The 17,770-nt window shown below is 39.0% G+C and overlaps 2 protein-coding genes across 4 annotated transcripts in view; one reads left to right on the top strand and one right to left on the bottom strand.

The window, feature by feature from the left end:
* Nucleotides 1-11,907, bottom strand: part of POLK (DNA polymerase kappa) — a 72,245-nt gene extending 60,338 nt beyond the window's left edge. Inside the window, exon 1 of the mRNA XM_037032286.1 lies at nt 11,571-11,907. The gene's annotated coding sequence lies outside the window, so the exon portion shown is untranslated. The remainder of the gene's footprint in view (nt 1-11,570) is intronic.
* The window catches only part of CERT1 (ceramide transporter 1), a 112,409-nt gene continuing 106,297 nt past the window's right edge, over nt 11,659-17,770 (top strand). The window contains exons 1-2 of one of the 3 annotated variants that reach the window (XM_037032290.1): nt 11,659-11,741; nt 11,987-12,380. In XM_037032290.1, coding sequence (XP_036888185.1) covers nt 11,659-11,741; nt 11,987-12,380 — 477 coding nt within the window. Of the gene's footprint in view, nt 11,742-11,924; nt 12,381-17,770 lie in introns of those variants that run through there. The other 2 variants (XM_037032289.1, XM_037032288.1) reach the window with 2 other exon arrangements.

Here is a 17,770-nt window from a genome sequence, read left to right as displayed (position 1 = left end):
GGGTACTCGGAATGCTGAGGGGAAAAACAGGATTGAAGTCAGAATTATGAAATAGGCATCACATAAGCTTCTCTTCTCTATCCCTGTGAGTCAAGTAAAACAGGATGGAAAGCAAGTTATAAAGGTTCCATTATAACTTATTTTTCTCCCAGCTTCTATGCTCACCTGCTCCATCCTCTAGTTTTCCCATCACTGCTGCCAATGCCTGCTACCACAGAGGAGGACTAAAGGAAGAGGGAAGGCAGTAACGGACGATAGTAATGCACAACACACATGAACAATAGTAATGCAGGGAAAAGAGAGGAATGGAGAGAGAAAACTGTGCCGTAGTTCCCCCTTATCTGTGGTCACCCATGGTCTGAAAATATTACATGGAAAAATCTGGAAATAAACAACTGGTAAGTTTTAAATTGTGCACCCTTCTGAGAATGGTGACAAAATCTCATGCCATCCCCTTCCATCCTACCATGGATGTGAATTGCCTTTGTCCAGTGCATCAATAACATATGTATAAAACATTAAGATATTTTGAGAGAGACCAGTCACATAACTTTTACTATAGTATATCGTTATAATTGTTCTACTTTATTATTTGTTATTGTTCTTAATCTCTTACTGTGGCTAATTTATCAATTAAACTTTATCATAGGTATATATGTATAGAAAACACATAATATATAAAAGGCACAGTACTACCTTTGATTTCAGGCATCTGCTGGGGGTCTTAGAACTCACCCCCTGCAGATAACGGGGGACTGTGTACTAGCATATGCAGGAAGAAGACAGAAATGCTGCAGCTGTTTGGCTATGGAGACCATTCACATGTAAAGAATGCACATAGAGGGGGGAGGGGAAGAAAAAGTGCACATAAATTGGTCAGATTAATTACAAAGTTGCTTTTATTGATCTAGATTTTTATGATCACACCTTTTGGTATTTTGCTCAGCAACTGAAAAAGTTCGTTGTACTATTTAAAAACCTGATAGATCCTTTAACTTTCCTTCAGTGACTAGTACACTTCTGTTTCTTGCACCGGATATAAATATATCTGTTAAGATCTAAGTCTAACTGAAAAGCATTAATTTGGAAGATACTGATCCTGCCAGATGTTGATTATAGCTGGACAAATACAATATTTTTTTGTACCAACACAGATGATTAGGAGAGCAATCCCCTCTATATTCCTACATTTGTTTTACACACACTTGTATACCACTTTTGTGAATATACTTGCAAAGATGTATTACAACAACGCTGTTACGTCATAAAAGATGAATATATGCAACTTTCTTACAGCTTCTTATATTTCTGAACCTAGCATTTACAACATTAGAAATGAACATAGATTCATTCACCACATTGCATATAAGTGAATATTGGATACATTTATGCAAATATCAGTTTAGGAATGCATATAATAGCACAATTGGGATAGACATAGTAATAAAAAAGAAACCAGTTACACGAATAATGCCATTTATTAAGTTAGTATATATTAAATACACATCCAAAATTCCGTGGTTATTAAAGATGAAGCCAGTTAGGATGCTTGCTCACTCTGAACTCATTGTGAATCACCATAATACAGAAATGACATGATTCTTTAATAGGACTGGCAGAAACATTGGGAGACGCTAATATGATCAATTAGTAGTCAAAACAGAAAAAAATGTGCATTCACAGGGACAAGCAGTACAGGCTAGACTGAAAAAGGCTGAGAGACTGCAGAGCAGCACACCGATCTTTTACATTTCTGAACTTTATTTAGGGAACACGTTAACAGTCAACACATAGTAACAAATCAAAACAGAGAAATCTATCAATTTATAATATTTTTAATGTGACAAGACTCATGAGCTAGTTTACATGATAACTTGCGGGAAAGGGATCAGCAAATCAGGAAAATCCTTTCTTTAAAATTCCAAATAGTGCCCTGGCCAGATAGCTCAGTTGGCTAGACTATCATCCTGATATGTCACAATTACAGGTTCAATCTCTGGGCACATACAATACAAAAATCAACCCTTCGTCTCTCTCTGAAACCAATCGATAAAAAAATAAAAAATAAAATTAGCCAATAAAAATAAATAACTAAAATCCAAATAGCCATTATTTTAACTCAAAAGACCTGGGGCAAGTGGCCTACAGATACCCAGTAAAAGTAGGATTAGAGAACAGGGTTTATCACTGTCAAGTAGTAGGGATAAAGGTCGCTCTTTTACTCCTTTACTTCTCTCAGCTTAAAAAACACTACTCCGGTTATCCTAGTTAGATGTGTAACTTTCTTACCTGGTTTTCTATTATAATCTCCTTGAAGGCAGAACCCCCAAAGCACACCCTTTTGATAACCTTTTAATATCTTAAATTCACCTACAGTAGTCAGCACGATATTTTGCATATTGTATGCTTATTGAATTAAATTATTATTTTTTAACTTTATTTATATACCTATAGAGGGGAAGGGAAGGAGAGAGGGAGAGAAATATCAATGTATGGTTGCCTCTCATATGTCCCCTGCTGGGAACTGGCCTGCAACCCAGGCATGTGCCCTGACTGGGAATTGAGCCGCGATCGTGTGGTTTGCAGGCCCGCGCTCAATCCACTGAGCTACACCAGGCAGGGCTGAATTAAATTATTAACTGAAAGAGAAGGTATAATGCATTAATTAGTTATACTGAATGTCTTCTATGTACTAAGCACTACTCTAAGGACTAAGGATAGAAAAAAGTGATGAAAAATGGATGAAAAAATAAAAAAAATTGTTGTCTCCATAGAACTCACATTCTAGTGGAAGAAAATAATATATGCAGTCTAATACACCCATTTAAACATTTATCACATACTATTATGTGCTATTCCCTGTGTGCTGGTTGAGAATGGGATTTTCATATATGTTAAATGGGTTTTTTCCCATCAGAATGTCCCCTCCCCTCCTAAAGTTAGAAGCAGACTATGAAATTATATATACTAGATATGTTTATGAAATTATATACACTAGATATGTTGTTTCCAGTTGGCCTCCTACTCCTAACAAACCACAGAACAAGCAGCTTTATATTCCACACTTCTGGGAAAGTGATTAAAGCATTGACTGGCCAGCTACCTATTTTTTTTAAGAATCTGAGCTAAGTCTGTGAAAGACAAATACCATATGATCTCACTTATGTGTGGACTCTAATGAACAAAATAGAAACAGAAGAATAGATACATGGAACAGGCTGACACATGAGATGTCAAAGGGGAGGGAGGTGCTGGATGAAAGATGAAGGGATTAGCCAAAGAACACATATGTATGACCCATGTCTGGGGCACAGTGTGGGGATTGCCTGAGGGATGAGGGGGCTGGACGAAGGTGGGCAAAGGGGGAAAATTCAGGGACAACTGTAATAGCATAAACAATAAAATACAATTTAAAAAAAGAATCTGAGCTAGAAGACACAGGGATAGTCCTGAAATGGAGAGGTACTTAAGCCAATTTTGAACAACATGCAAGATACCAGTTGAAAGAGATGAAGAAACAGAGACCGAGAACACAAGATCACAGAGATACCACCACAGCTGAGAGACAGACAAGCAAGCACCAAATCCTCATTTTCCAAGTTTTCAATATATACGAGGCCCAGCTGAGGGCTCACAGATCTCAACAATAACTTTCTCTTATTTCAGCTACCCCGAATTTACTTCTTGCCCCCAATCACAAAAGCCTTGATAAGACCAATAATAGTAAAGTATCCAACTAGTCAACCAAAATCAAATGTTCACTATTCCCGGTGTGGGTTTATTCTGCAACTCTAAGTTCCTATCACAATCTCCTTTCAATAGCTTATTCAGATGGCATCCCGCCACCAACATTTGTCTTCATCAGGGACAACTCAGACACACTATACCGGGGAGTGCAAACTGGCAACCTTTTTGGAGAACAATTTGATAGCATCACACTGTAAAATGTACATATTCTCTACTTCAGCAGTCCACTATTAGCAATTTACTCCCACCAAAACAGCTAGTACAAGAATTGAACTGGTGCTCTATGTATTTTTGTAATAGCAAAACATAGAAAATTTTGATTGCACTTGAATGGAGAAATTCTATGCAGTCGTTAAAAAGAAGGCCATGAAATACACATTCACAATATACTGTTAAATTTAAAATGCATTTTACACGATGGTATAAATCATCTCTCTCTCTCCACATATATGTTTATATTTTGAAAATCATAAATAGTGATCTCAAGGGAAAAAAGGAGGAAACACACTTAGAAAAGCAAGTACCATATTCCATTGCTTCAGGGACACACTTTTTTTTCACATTTTAACATCTGCAAAACTGGGCCGCTTCACATTATCCTTGTCAGTAAATTGTCACTACGTATGAAACAAAATGTGAAGAATTAAGTGTCAACTTGGGGAAAAACCTGAAGACAATGATGGGGCATTTTAAAGAAATGTTGCAATCATCAGTTCTCTTGATTGTGAAAAGGAAAATGTATGGAAAAACAGGGACATTTACAACTCAAAATTGAAAATTAATTTAGAAGACTGTGAATGTGGAGAGATTAACTAATTCTTAACTAATTTACAACACTCATAATTATCTTTTCTTCTATCACAAGTGATACATATACGCATTCACACACACCTATATAGATACAGTTTTTTCTTCATACAAATCAGTATAAAAAAGAATATTCAAATGGTCCATAATTTTACCATCCAGATAATTATTCAAGACATTAATAAAGGGCAAAATAAAAAGCTGAATCAGTCACATGTTCATCTGTCCTCTACTGTATTAGACTGTTGCTCTTCGTAGATTATTACCTCTATGACATAGATTAACGTTTCTAAGTTTGCAAAATCAAGTTTGTTAGGTAAAGCCCCAATTTCTAGCTGGTTATGTTTCCGTTTGAAAAAGCAGTCTAAAGAACAATTAAATCCCGGGGCTGGCTAAACAGGACTATGCAACTCAAAATGCATCTTTGACATAACAAATACTGTGGGAATATAGAACCTGTAAACTCTGTTATGAACTAAATTGTGTCCCCCCACAATTCACATTTGAAGCCCTAACTCCCCAGGTGTATGTGGAGATAGGCCCTATGAAGAGTTAATTAAGGTTAAGTGAAGTTGTAAGGGTGGGGCCCTCACTAACTGGGCTGGTATTCTTTTAAGAGGAGGAAGAAAGACCAGAGCCACCCAGTCTGTGGTATTTTCATGGCAGCCTGAGCTAAGAAAGGGTCTTAATAGCATTATCTTTAAAAAAGTAGTATTTTCTATCTCAACTTGGGACATCCTCTCTTGCTACAATTCTAACACCAAGAACAAATATTCCCCTTCATTGCTCTACCTGCTGATAATAAAATTGCAAACATTCTTCATTCCAACACCTCTGGTTGTTTTACTTTTGTTTTGGTTGGCTTCTGCATCTTGGCAGTGAGAGTGCAGGGCCAGGATGAAGACTTTGGAACTGGTGTTTAGCGGACACAAAAGCTGAGAACATGAGATGTGGGAGACGGGAGTCTAGTGGGATGGGAAGGAGCACTGCCATCAGGATATTTGGGCTCAAACTGCAACTATGCTCTTTACTAGCTGTATGACCTTCAGAAAGCTATTTAACTTCTCTGTGGATGAGCTTCTTCATGTAAAATGTCAGAAATGGACATAATAAATTCTAAATTGGGGATAAATTAAACAGCATAAATTGATGTTAAGTCAAATCATTAGCTGAATTAAGAAAGCAAATCTTAATTTAAGATTTGCATATCTTAAGAAAGCATATCAGAGCACAGTTGCTCTGATATACTTATCTACAGTATATGTTGTTTATTATTTACATGATTCTTCTTTTTATAGAGGTATTCTGGAGCAAAGAAAATAGTTAATCATTGAAGTCACATAGATCTGCATTCCAATCCTAATTCTGCCGTTAGAAGCTATATGACACTGGGTTAGCTCCAGCTTTATTAGCCTTAAAATGAGGTCAATAATATTCACCTGATATGTAAGGAATAAGTCAGATTAGGTGTACAAAGTGCCTGGCCAAAGATAAGAATACTGTAAAGATGCTATTTTCTTCACAAATTAAGTGCTTTCTCAGTTCAATTCCCAACTGAATTTCTCATGCAATTTGACAAGTTGTTCTAAAATTCATCTAGAAGAGAAGACACACAAAAATATCCAAATGCAAAAAAACATTGGGAGAACTTTGGTGACTTATATATGTACCTATATAGATATGTAGGCATATAGATATATAGATATACAGACATATGAAGTAATTAAATCCTTATGGTACTAACATAGGTCTAGACAAACAGATCAATGAAAAAGAATGAAGTCCAGCTCAGCAATTCTACTTCTCGATATTTATCAGAAGAAACTCAAAACACTAATGTCTTTGAAAAGACATATGCACCATATGTTAATTGCAGCATTATTTAGAATAGTCAAGATATAGAAGCAACCCAATTGCCCATCAATAGATGAATAAAGAAGTGGTACACATATATAACAGAATATTACTCAGCTACATAGAGAATGAAATCTTACTATCTGTAACATGGATGGACCTAGGAGATATTATAATAAGTGAAATAAGTCAAATAAAGAAAGACAAATACGAAATTATTTAACTTATATGTGGAATCTAAAAACAAAAACAAAAACAAAAGCAAAATAAATGAACAAATAAAACAGCAACAAACTCAAAGATACAGAGAACATCTTGATGGTTGCCAGATGGGAAGGGATTACTGGAGGGGGTGGGTGAAAAAAGGGAAGGAATTAAGAAGTACAAAGTGGTAGTTACAAAACAATCATGGGAATGTAACACATAGTGCGGGGAATATAGTTAATGGTATTGTAAAAACTACATATGGTGTCAGATGGGTACTAGCTTTATCAGGGTGTTCACTTCATAAGTTATATAAATGTCAATTCACTACGTTGTACATCTGAAACTAATATAATATTGTATGCCAATTATAATTGAAAAAAAATTATTTTAAAAAAAGAAGAGAGTCCCAAAACAGACACATATATACAAATATATATGGATTTTACATATCACATAGATATAAGGGTAAGAATAGACTATTCAATAAAGTGTTGGGCCAAATGGCTGTCTTTAAAAAACAAATTCCTACCTCACTCCATATACAAAAATAAATTCCAGGTGGATTCAATTTTAAAAGTTAAAAAAAAATTACCAAGAGAAATATTTTTAAGAAAGTCGGGGAACGCTCTAAGTCAGAAACAACTCAGAAGCTGTCACTCACACCCCAGAATAGAGAGAAAGGACATATATTTTATTACTGTATTGCATTCTCATCAACTGAAATGAAATGAATCCCAACCTCTAACGTGGTATTCTATCCTAATCAGTATACAAAAATTCTTCTCAAATTAAAAAACAATCTAAGTAGTCTTTAAATATGAAAGAAGATTGTGGCAAACATCTTTTTAAAAAGAAATTTCTTGACACCAGTCAAGGCTGGCAGTGAGAGTCAGGAGTGCAATTCAAAATAAACCCTCAGACACCTGGTTTTAAAAAAAGCTGTGGTCCATTTACACAATGAAATACTGTAAAAAAGAAGGAAACTTTACCCTTTGCAACAGCATGGATGGGCCTGGAGAACCTTTTGCTAAGTGAAACAAACCAGTCAGAGAAGGACAAATACCATATGATTTCAATCAGATGTGGAATCTATTGAACAAAATGAACTAAAAAGCAAAATGGGGGCAGACTTATAGATAGAGAGCACACTGAGAGCTGTGTGTCTTGGGGGGCAGGAGGATGGAGTGACTGAGCAAAAAAGGACAAGAAAGGAGAAAAAAACTCATGAACATGGACAATAGTGTGGTGATTGGGTAGGAGGTGGAGGAAAGTAAACGGAAGATAAATGGTGTTGGACTGACCCTGACTTCCGGCCAAGATGGAGGGGCACGTAGACACACTGTGTCTCCACGCACAACCAAAATAAGGACAACAACAATTAACAAACGAATCACAACCAGAAATGACAGAAAATTGAACTGGATGGAAGTCCAACAACCAAGCAGTTAAAACAGACACATTCATCCAGACAGGTAGGAGGGGCAGAGTCGGCATCCGGGTGGAGAGGGGTCGCGGCAAAAAAAAAAAAAGCAGTGGTTGGAAGACCCCAGGTGCAGGGTGGCAACAGACAGACCCAGCAGGACACCGGGCGGTCCCACATTCACACGCAGATAAACCAGGCAAAACTGGGGAGCTAGACAGACCACATAACCCAGGGCCCCAGTATAGGGAAATAAAGCCTCAAAACACTGATTCAAAACACCTGTGGGAGGGCTGAGGCACAGGAGAGACTTGCAGCCTCACAGGACAGTTCGTTGGAGAGACCCCACAGGGTCCTGGAACGTACACAAGCATACCAGTTGGCTTGGGGGAAGTGATGGAGGGGAATGAAATCCGGCAGAAAGCAGAGCAAGCACCATTGTTCCCTCTCTGACATTTCCCCCACATACAGCGTCACAACCCAAAGCCTGGGTTGGCCCCTACCCCAAGAACATCTAAGGCTCTGCCCCTCCCTACATAACAGGCATTTCAAGACAAAAAAAAAATGGCCCAAATGAAAGAACAGATCAAAGCTCCAGTGCAAATACAACTAAATGACCAAGAGATAGCCAACCTATCAGATGCACAATTCAAAGCACCGGTGATCAGGACGTTCACAGAATTGGTTGAATTTGGTCACAAATTAGATGAAAAAATGAAGGCTATGCTAAGTGAAATGAAGCAAAATGCACAGGGAACCAATAGTGATGGGAAGGAAACTGGGACTCAAATCAACAGAGTGGATCAGAAGGAAGCAAGAAACAACCAAACAGAAAAGAAGAAACAAGAATTCAAAAAAATGAGAGGCTTAGGAACCTCCAGGACATCTTTAAACGTTCCAACATCCAAATTATAGGGGTACCAGAAGGGGAAGAGGAACAGTAACAAGTGGAAAACTTATTTGAACAAATAATAAAGGAGAACTTCCCCAATCTGACAAAGGAAATAGACCTCCAGGATGTCCAGGAAGCTCAGAGAGTCCCAAAGAAGTTGGACCCAAGGAGGAACACACAAAGGCACATCATAATTACCATTAGCTAAGTTAAAATGAAGGAGAGAATCCTAGAAGTGGTAAGAGATAAGGAGACATTCACCTACAAAGGAGTTCCCATCAGACTGTCAGCTGATTTCTCAAGAGACCTTGCAGGCAAGAAGGGGCCTGCAAGGCCCCCTGGAATACTTGGAATACTTAGAATACTTGGAAAGAAGCATTCCAAGTCATGAAAGGCAAGGACCTATATCCAAGATTGCTCTATCCAGCAAGGCTTTCATTTAGAATGGAAGGGCAGATAAAGCACATCTCAGATAAGGTCAACTTAAAGGAGTTCATCACCACCAAACCCTTATTATATGAAATGTTAAAGGGACTTATCTAAGAAAAAGAAGATAAAAAATATGTATAGTAAAATGACAGCAAACTCACAATTATTAACAACCACACCTAAAACAAAAACAAACTAAGCAAACAACTAGAACAGGAACAGAACTACAGAAATGGAGATCACATGGAGGGTTAGCAACAGGGGGAGTGTGTGGGGAGGAGGTACAGAGAATAAGTAGCATAGAAAATAGACGGGGGGTAGAATAATATGGGAAACGTAGAAGCTAAAGAACTTATGACACATGGACATGAACTAAAAGGGGGGATATGAGTGGGAGAGATTGTGCAGGGCAGAGGGGAGTGAAGGGGGAAAATGGGACAACTGTAATAGCATAATCGATAAAATATATATTTTTTAAATGGTGTTAGATGTAGACTTGACTGGGAGTGATACAGTGTACTGATGATATATTGTAGAATTGTGCACCTAAAACCTGTAAAATTTTGTTAACCAGTGTCACCCCAACAAATTTCAATAAAAAAAGAGGAAAATTTTCTCATATTAATACTAAATGATATGTAACAATTGAAACAATTTTCTGTTGAGTAAGTGGGCACTTTAGTATCAGCATGACCTAGAAATGCATAAAATAAAACAGAAAGTTCAATTTAAAGATATACTATGCTTCCATGCTTCTAAATTGCATTATGAAGTAAATTTCTCAACAATCCACAACCATTTGCTTGAGACTAATGACATTTTAAAACTCAAGCTTCAAAAAATCAGAAATAGAAAGTCTAACTGTATTAGGTAATTGGAAGGCAAAACAAAACTTGATTGCTACAACATTCTAAAGCTGTAATTTAGTAATTCAATAAAGAAGAAAAGTGTGCTAAATGTTTTTTTTCTCTTTGAATGGCAACTTTGGAATTATGTTTTCGTTATCACGTTGACAAAGTACTTCGAAAGCTTTATCTCAAGATTTTATTTATCTGAATGGCTTTTATTGATCACTTGATTACAACGAAAAGTTGTAATCAAGTTTGTTTACAACGGATTCAGCATCTTTGTCAATCTTGGGAATGGAAGATAGGTACTTGTCTAAGACACCGTCCATCATTCCATTCTTGCCTTAAGATCCCAGTTAAGTTGGTCTCTAAAGCGATCATTGCTATTTTTGACTGCAGTGCCTTTTCCACCAAACTCAAAATTTCACACCTATACGGTAAACTGGGATTTTCTCTATGGTTTAATAATGAATTTTATTGTTGGCAATTATTAAGAAATTGACAAAACTGTAAAAGTAGCAAAGGAGAGGAAAGACCTGAAACTGCAAAGTTCAAGATCTGGTAATTAAAGTTGTCCTTATAATGAATGCAAAAAAGACTAAATACGATCTGCTAGACTTTCTATTGCTTTTGCCACTAATTCTAGTCTCAAAAAAAGTTAGCATCCTATTCCATAATCCCTTAGTGTTCAAGGTCTAGTGCATTTCAGTCATTCTTAGTGAATCAAGTTTCTATTCCAACCTTTTTTTAATCTTTTATCTACTGCCCTAGAGAGCAGTAGTGGGTCGGTAGAGCTGTTTAACATTAGTCTCAGGAAGACACTCATTCACAGCTAAAAGGAAATACCAGGCTGTCACCTCACATTCTTATTCTTCTTTGAAAATTCTTCAGGCATGATTTATTACCTGGCACCTTTATAATTACTTTCCACAAAATAAAACTCTAGAAATCTAACCATGCGAAGTGTTTGGTCTGGTAAGAAGGAACTGAAAATTTCTCCTTTAAAAGTGGGACATCAAGTGCAAACTCTAATTTCTAAACAGCGAAACGAAAGACCATCAAAATTTGCAGAGATGGTTTGGGGGAACCCTTTGTCACTACAAAGGTCTCAAACCACTGGCCCTGGTTGAGGCAGAAGGGTCCAGTACACTCCAGCCCAGGCTGGCGGCAAAATGCTCCCGGGCTTTCAAGGAAGCCAGGCCCGGCATCCTCAGCGGAGAGTTAGCTCAGGTCCGGCCATGCCAGCCTGGAGGGTTCGTCATAAACACGCTAGGCTGAAAGAGAAACCTGGCGGAGGGAACCACTCACGCAAGTGTCAAATGAAGCCCACCCATCCTTTGATCGTCCCCAAGACAACAAGACTTACCAGGGCTAAACATTCACCAGTCGACTCAGAATTGTGACTACAACTCCCAGGAGGCAACGCGCGGCTGACAGATCAGGTACCTCCCAGAATGCAGCACAGCGGTGTCCCCATCCCTTCTCCTCTCTCTGCTCCTCCCACTTCTCTATCTGGCGTCACCCCGGAGGGCTGGAGGTAGGGTGCGGGGCGGACCCCAAGCCATTGGCGTGCTGCGTCAGACGTTGGGAGGGAACAGGGCGGAGAACCGGGGGAGAATGAGAGGACGAAGAGGAGGGAAGAGGGGAGGGAAGGGTAAATAGTGGGCCAGGCAGGAAGATGGCGGCGGGGACAGCGGTGTGAGTGGACCTGGGTCTCTGCAGCTGGTTTATCGCTTCTCTTCTTTCTCCCCCTTCTCTTCTCCTTTTGAGAGTGGCATCGAGAGAACTGAGTTCGGGTGGCGGCGCCGGTCGCAGCGCAGGGGTCACGGCGACGGCGGCGACGGCGGCTGACGGCTGGAAGGGCAGGCTTCCTTCTCCGCTTGTCCTCCTTCCCCTGTCCGCTCGGTGTCAGGCGCGGCGGCGCGTGGGGCGGACTTCGTCCCACCTCCAGCACCCCCCAGCACCGGAGCGGGCACTCTTCCTTTCACCATCCCCTGACATTTCACCCCGGGGACTGGGCGCCTCCTCCGGCGCAGCTCTAGGAGCGGGGGTCGGTCTCCTGCGCGTCTGTCGTGCCTCCATGTCGGATAACCAGAGCTGGAACTCCTCGGGCTCGGAGGAGGATCCGGAGACGGAGTCCGGACCGCCTGTGGAGCGCTGCGGGGTCCTCAGCAAGGTGAGCAACCCGTGGGGCCAAGGGCCCCTGGCCCAGACTCACCTGCCCCGAGAACCACTGAGGGTATGGGGTGGGGCTGAACGGGAGGGAGGTAAGGTCTGTCCCGGGGTCGAGGCTGCAGAATGTGCAGGGGGTGCAGGGCAGAGTTCTGCCGCTGGAGTACCTGGGCTAAGGGTGGAGTGGGGAAAGAGAAAGGGACTGTCCTCCTTGTCTGCCCTGGGTGTCTGGCAGTGGCCTGCCTCGAGGACTGGGGGAAACCTGTCCCAACGCCGGATCCAGGTAGGGAGCAGGATGCGCACCATGACTTGGGACTCGGGGTGGCAGCTCTCCTGGATATAGAAATCCGGGTTGAGCCTTGGCAGTGACCGAACAACTGGGTGTGGGAGCGATGTAAATCGGACCTCAAATGTGGTTAGTCTGGAGATGCCCAGCTGAGTAGACTTGGGGGGTTCTGGGAATGCGGTTGTTTAGACAGAAGCCATCGCAGCTAGACTTGGTGCTAAAATCTGGGGTGGAAAACTATGCCAGGTTAGATGTAGGGAGAGATCTCACCGAGGAGGACTTTTATATCTCACCGAGGTATTGTACTTTTTCCCTCACCCTTTACCCCCATTCTGAAAAGAGCTATTGAATCGCCACGTAGTAGGTATAAAAAATGTTCATAGTAACTTGGAAGGTGTTGGAATGGAGACTGACCTTTAGTCCAGGAAGGAGAGCATTATTTAATAAAATATTCTTTCAATAATACTACCTTTCCTGTATCTTTTAAAGCTTCTCTTTCAAAATTTTAGCGCAGCAGATAGTTCATTTGTACAACTCTAAGGCTAATTAGTTGCGATCGATGAGTCTTTTGAAGAGAGAAGGTGGGTGATCTTTTCTTTAATAGTACATAGGAGGTGTTTTTTGTTTATTTTTTCTTAAAGTTGTGAGAAGATTTACGTTTTTTGTTTTTTTACTTCCTTCTCCACTCCTGTTAAACTTTTAGAAATGGCTGGAGCTAGCATTTAACCTGGAGAAGAGGGAGCCAGGGCGAGTCTTTAACAAGCTGGTCATAAGATACTAGGTCATGTGCAGCTATTAAGAAATCACCCTGCTTCCAGTATACATACTTTGGCTAAGCATTTGTACATCTTTTGGAATTGTTTCGTATTAGGTGTTTGTAATGTATTCATTCAGAAGGCTGGTGAGAAAGGGCCTAAGAAAGGCATTAATGTGTCAGAACTAAGGCTTACGAGTGTTAACTTACTTGCATAGCAGAAAAATTATGGTGTGTGTTGATACTGTGATCATTACTAGAATTTCACGGAAAGGTTTTCAGTAAAGAAGCTCTCTAGGGTTTCTCTAGATTGAGTGTATCTTGTAAGTTAGGAATCTGTATGGAACTCAAGGTGTTATAGGTATATATTTTCAGATGGATTATTATGAAATGAGCTTTTTGCTTGTGGGTGGTTCTGGTGGTTTCATTGCTTTTCTCATTAGGTGATAAGCAGACTTTCAAATTAATATTATGGTGGTGATAAGTATTTGACAAAACAAGCCATGCTTTTAACCTATTCATCATGATTGGGGGGCGGGGTGGAGTGGAATTACCAGTTCTCTGAGTATTTACCTTATTCGGAGTAGTGTAGTAGGTATATTGTATGGAAATATAGAAAAAAGGAAGACTGTCTTTTTGATACTTAAGTGGGTGGAAATAGAGTACTTGACCACTTCTGTGATAGATAAGTAACTTCAGTGTTTCTGCATACTTATATCAACAGAAATATAGGTGTTAGTGTTATTCTTGTTAACAGCTTTGAAGGCAATTTCCCTGGAATTTAACAATTTGTGATCATATATAATGTTTTCTGGAAGCTTATTAATGAAGACTTATATTGAATACGTGTTTTAAATTTTGCAGTACATATCAGTATGTATATTTTGAGTCCCTTGCATTCACTTGGTGATTAAAATATGAGCTAGAGCTCAGCATCTCTTCTTTCCCTTTTATTGATTAATGTAGATATGTCCTAATACTAATTTGATTAATATGTTAAACCAGTCCAAAGTTTTTTTCTATTTGGTAATCTAAAATACCTGGAAATACCTGTGAAGCTTATTTTTTTATAGCATTTATAATTAAGTATGTAGATTCCAAAAATACTGGGTAAACAGTCATTCTAGGTAGCCCTAAGAAGTATCAGGATGACTTAGGTTTGGAAAAGCTTCCTGTTTTAGTAGGACTTGCGAGCAACTAAGCCTGGATAAAATAAATTGCATCCAGTGTCCAGCTTCTGAATTTTCATCCTTTGAGGTTTAATTTATCTTCTATTTCTCCACACATCTGTTGACTAAAATTCTATCCTAATTCAGAGTCCACCTCAAATACTGTGTTCCACGAAGCTTTTTATTTCACTAACTATTTCAGATATCCTACCCTTGGATTCCTGTACCATTTTATTTGTAACATTTCTTTTTCTTATTTTAAATGTAGGTTTCTTTTTCCTTTTGAAAATACAGCTTGGGAACAAATCTTTGATTCCTTTGTGACGTCGAGCACATTGTCTTGTGTCTATTTGATAAATGGGGAAGAGTGAAGATACTTTATGAGGGTAGAGAAAGGCAAAAATCTGCTTCTAGGTATAATAATTGTTTAACGTTATTGAGTAAAGGGTCCTGAGGCTTATATAATTTATTGAATCCTCTGAAAGGAAATAATATAAAATTGTGGACACAATGTTGCTGGGGCACCTGTCACTTCCGAAGGGGTTCGTTCTAGTGAGCTGCGCCTAAAGTTAAGCCTCATTAATTATGTGTACCTGCCTCCAACTCAGAAAGTACTATGTGCTTGGCAGTCTTCTAAGTCTATTCTTATTTTATCTTAACAATTCTAAGGTACAGTTTAACAGAGATTAATTAACCTAACCACAGTCACCCAGTTACTGGCCTTCTGAAGGGCAATAATTAGAAGTGAGGTGGATTGAGATATGCCAGTAAACAATTTATTATTGGCAGTAGGGAGTTGTTCATGTAAGTTGTGGAACTAAGGTTCAGTGAAATTGATGTAAGATAAGTAGGCTTCATAAGTAAATAAGAATAATGTAAATTATGAGATAAATAGCAGCATATACTAGAGATTAGGTTATTAAACCATCTCAGGAATCCAGGAACCTGATAATTTAATTGGATTAATTGAAAATAGAGAAGAGGAGTCAAGTTTAAGACTTTAATATGAAGGAAAGATGCATAGGAGTTGATAATGGGCTATAAGGATCGAGAAGGAACCTTCAGGTATTGAATATCTCCTATGAATATAATAAGCATTTTCACAATTTTATTCAGTCATTAACATCAAATAACAGGCAAAGAAGCTGAAATTCAGAAAAGTTAACTAATTTCAAAATTCATGTAACTAATAAAGTAGTTGAGTCTCTGATTTTGTCCACTACTCTGTCAATGCAATATACAAACCCTCAGGCAGGTTTGAGTCTGAGTGACTGCCAAAGTCAAGGAAATAGTCTTGATTGATTCTCCAGAAGTCAAGGAAATGGGAACATAAGGAGGTCCTTAAGAGAGGAGGTAAATTCAATTTTGTATATAAGAATCATTCTTTCTTTCTTTCTTTTTTTTAGTGATTTTTAGAGAGACAGACACATCAGTTTGTTGTTGCACTTACCTGATGCATTCATTGGTAGATTCGTGTATGTGCCCTGACCAGGGCTTGAACCTGCAACCCTGGTATATCAGGAGGATGCTCTAACCCAGGGGTCCCCAGCCTTTTTTGGCATCAGGGACTGTTCACACCCCCCAGGGGTAGGAGTGTCAGGAGGCAGAGCTCAGGTGAGCTTCTCTTGTTCACTTGGCAGCTGCTGCTCACCTCCTGCTGTTGTGGGGGCAGGGAGGGGGGTAGGGGTTTGGGCGGAGACATGAGGTGGAGCTTAGACAAGCTCCCAGCCAGGGCCAGAATCTTCATTTCAATTTGCAGTGTAAGTCACAGGGATTTGAAAGTAAAGAAATGGCTATTAGGGAGCCCTTAGAAAGAATGAGTTTAATTTCCTGCAAGGATGGGCTCTAAGGGAGGGGTTGTAATGACAGGGTTTAGAAGATTTAAGACCAGAACCATCTCAAACGTGCCGAATCAGGGAATAGGAAAGTAGAGATTTCTCAGTGGGTGAAGAGCCTGAGCCATTGCAATATGTATATGTTTAACAATCCATTTGAAGTAGTTTTTGGCAGACAATTTTGGAATTGTCTATATTTAAACCTCCAGGACATAGAAATATGCAAAATCAACAAGAGGTTACATTTCTGCTGTTGCGAGTTTATTGTGATCTTCAGTGTGCAGCAAAAGTTTAGCAAAACAGAAACCATTTATAGGTACTGGGAACAGATAATCCAAGTATGTTTTTGAAAAACCAGTTTTATATTTGTATTATTAGTTTTGAGTTTGAAGAGTAGATCTTCAGAAGCCCTGGCTGGTGTAGCTCAGTGAATTGAATGCTGGCCTGTGAACCTGAGAATCATGGTTCAATTCCCAGTCAGGGAACATGCCTGGGTTACAGGTCAGTTCCCAGCAGGGAGCACACAAGAGGCAACCACACATTGATGTTTCTTTCCCTCTGTCCTTCCCTTCCCCTCTAAAGATAAATAAATAAAATGTTAACAAAATTTTTTTAAAAAAAGAGATCTTCAGAGAAGTTTGGAAAATGAATTAACTTTTAAGTATTAAATGTTTAATTCCGTGGAGGAAAAAATGGAGTTGATATAGACTTACTAAAGATTAATGATCTAATGTTTTTACTTTAATGTAATTATGAACATCATAAATTTTCTTATGGGAATGACTTACAACAAAAGTACAGTTTTGGCCTTGATTAGCTTCATACTTCTGTTGATTTAGCAGGTTTCATGCAGTACTTGTAGGAGAGTAACAGACTATATAACCAAACTTACTTTTCTGTTAAATGTGTTAATTGTAGCAGGGACCAAAACAATTTAAGTGTCATGATGGTGATGAGGAGGGAAAGATGAAAACATTCAAAGAACAAAGCATAGTTTTTTAAATTAATTTTTAATTGAGGTCACGTTGGTTAATAACATTGCATAAATTTCAGGTGTACAATATTGTACCTCAATATCTGTATACTATGTCATGCTCGACACTAACAAAAAATCTTAATTTCCATTTGTTACCATGTATTTGACCCCCTTTATCCATTTCACCCTCCCACCACCTCCCTTCCTTTTTGGTAACCATCATTCTGTACCTATGAGATTGTTTTTTGTTTTGTTAGTTTATTTGCTACCTTTTTTTGTTTTCTGTTCTGCATATGAGTGAAATCATAGAGATTTTTTGTCCTTTTCTGTTCCATCTGACTTACTTCACTTAGCATAACAACCTCAAGGGCTAT

This window comes from Sturnira hondurensis, unplaced genomic scaffold (assembly GCF_014824575.4).
Source record: "Sturnira hondurensis isolate 20B ecotype Veracruz unplaced genomic scaffold, ASM1482457v3 Scaffold0021354, whole genome shotgun sequence".
Taxonomy (NCBI): domain Eukaryota; kingdom Metazoa; phylum Chordata; class Mammalia; order Chiroptera; family Phyllostomidae; genus Sturnira; species Sturnira hondurensis.
The sequence above is the reverse complement of the archived record's forward strand: the minus strand, read 5'-3'. Positions and strand labels throughout refer to the sequence as shown.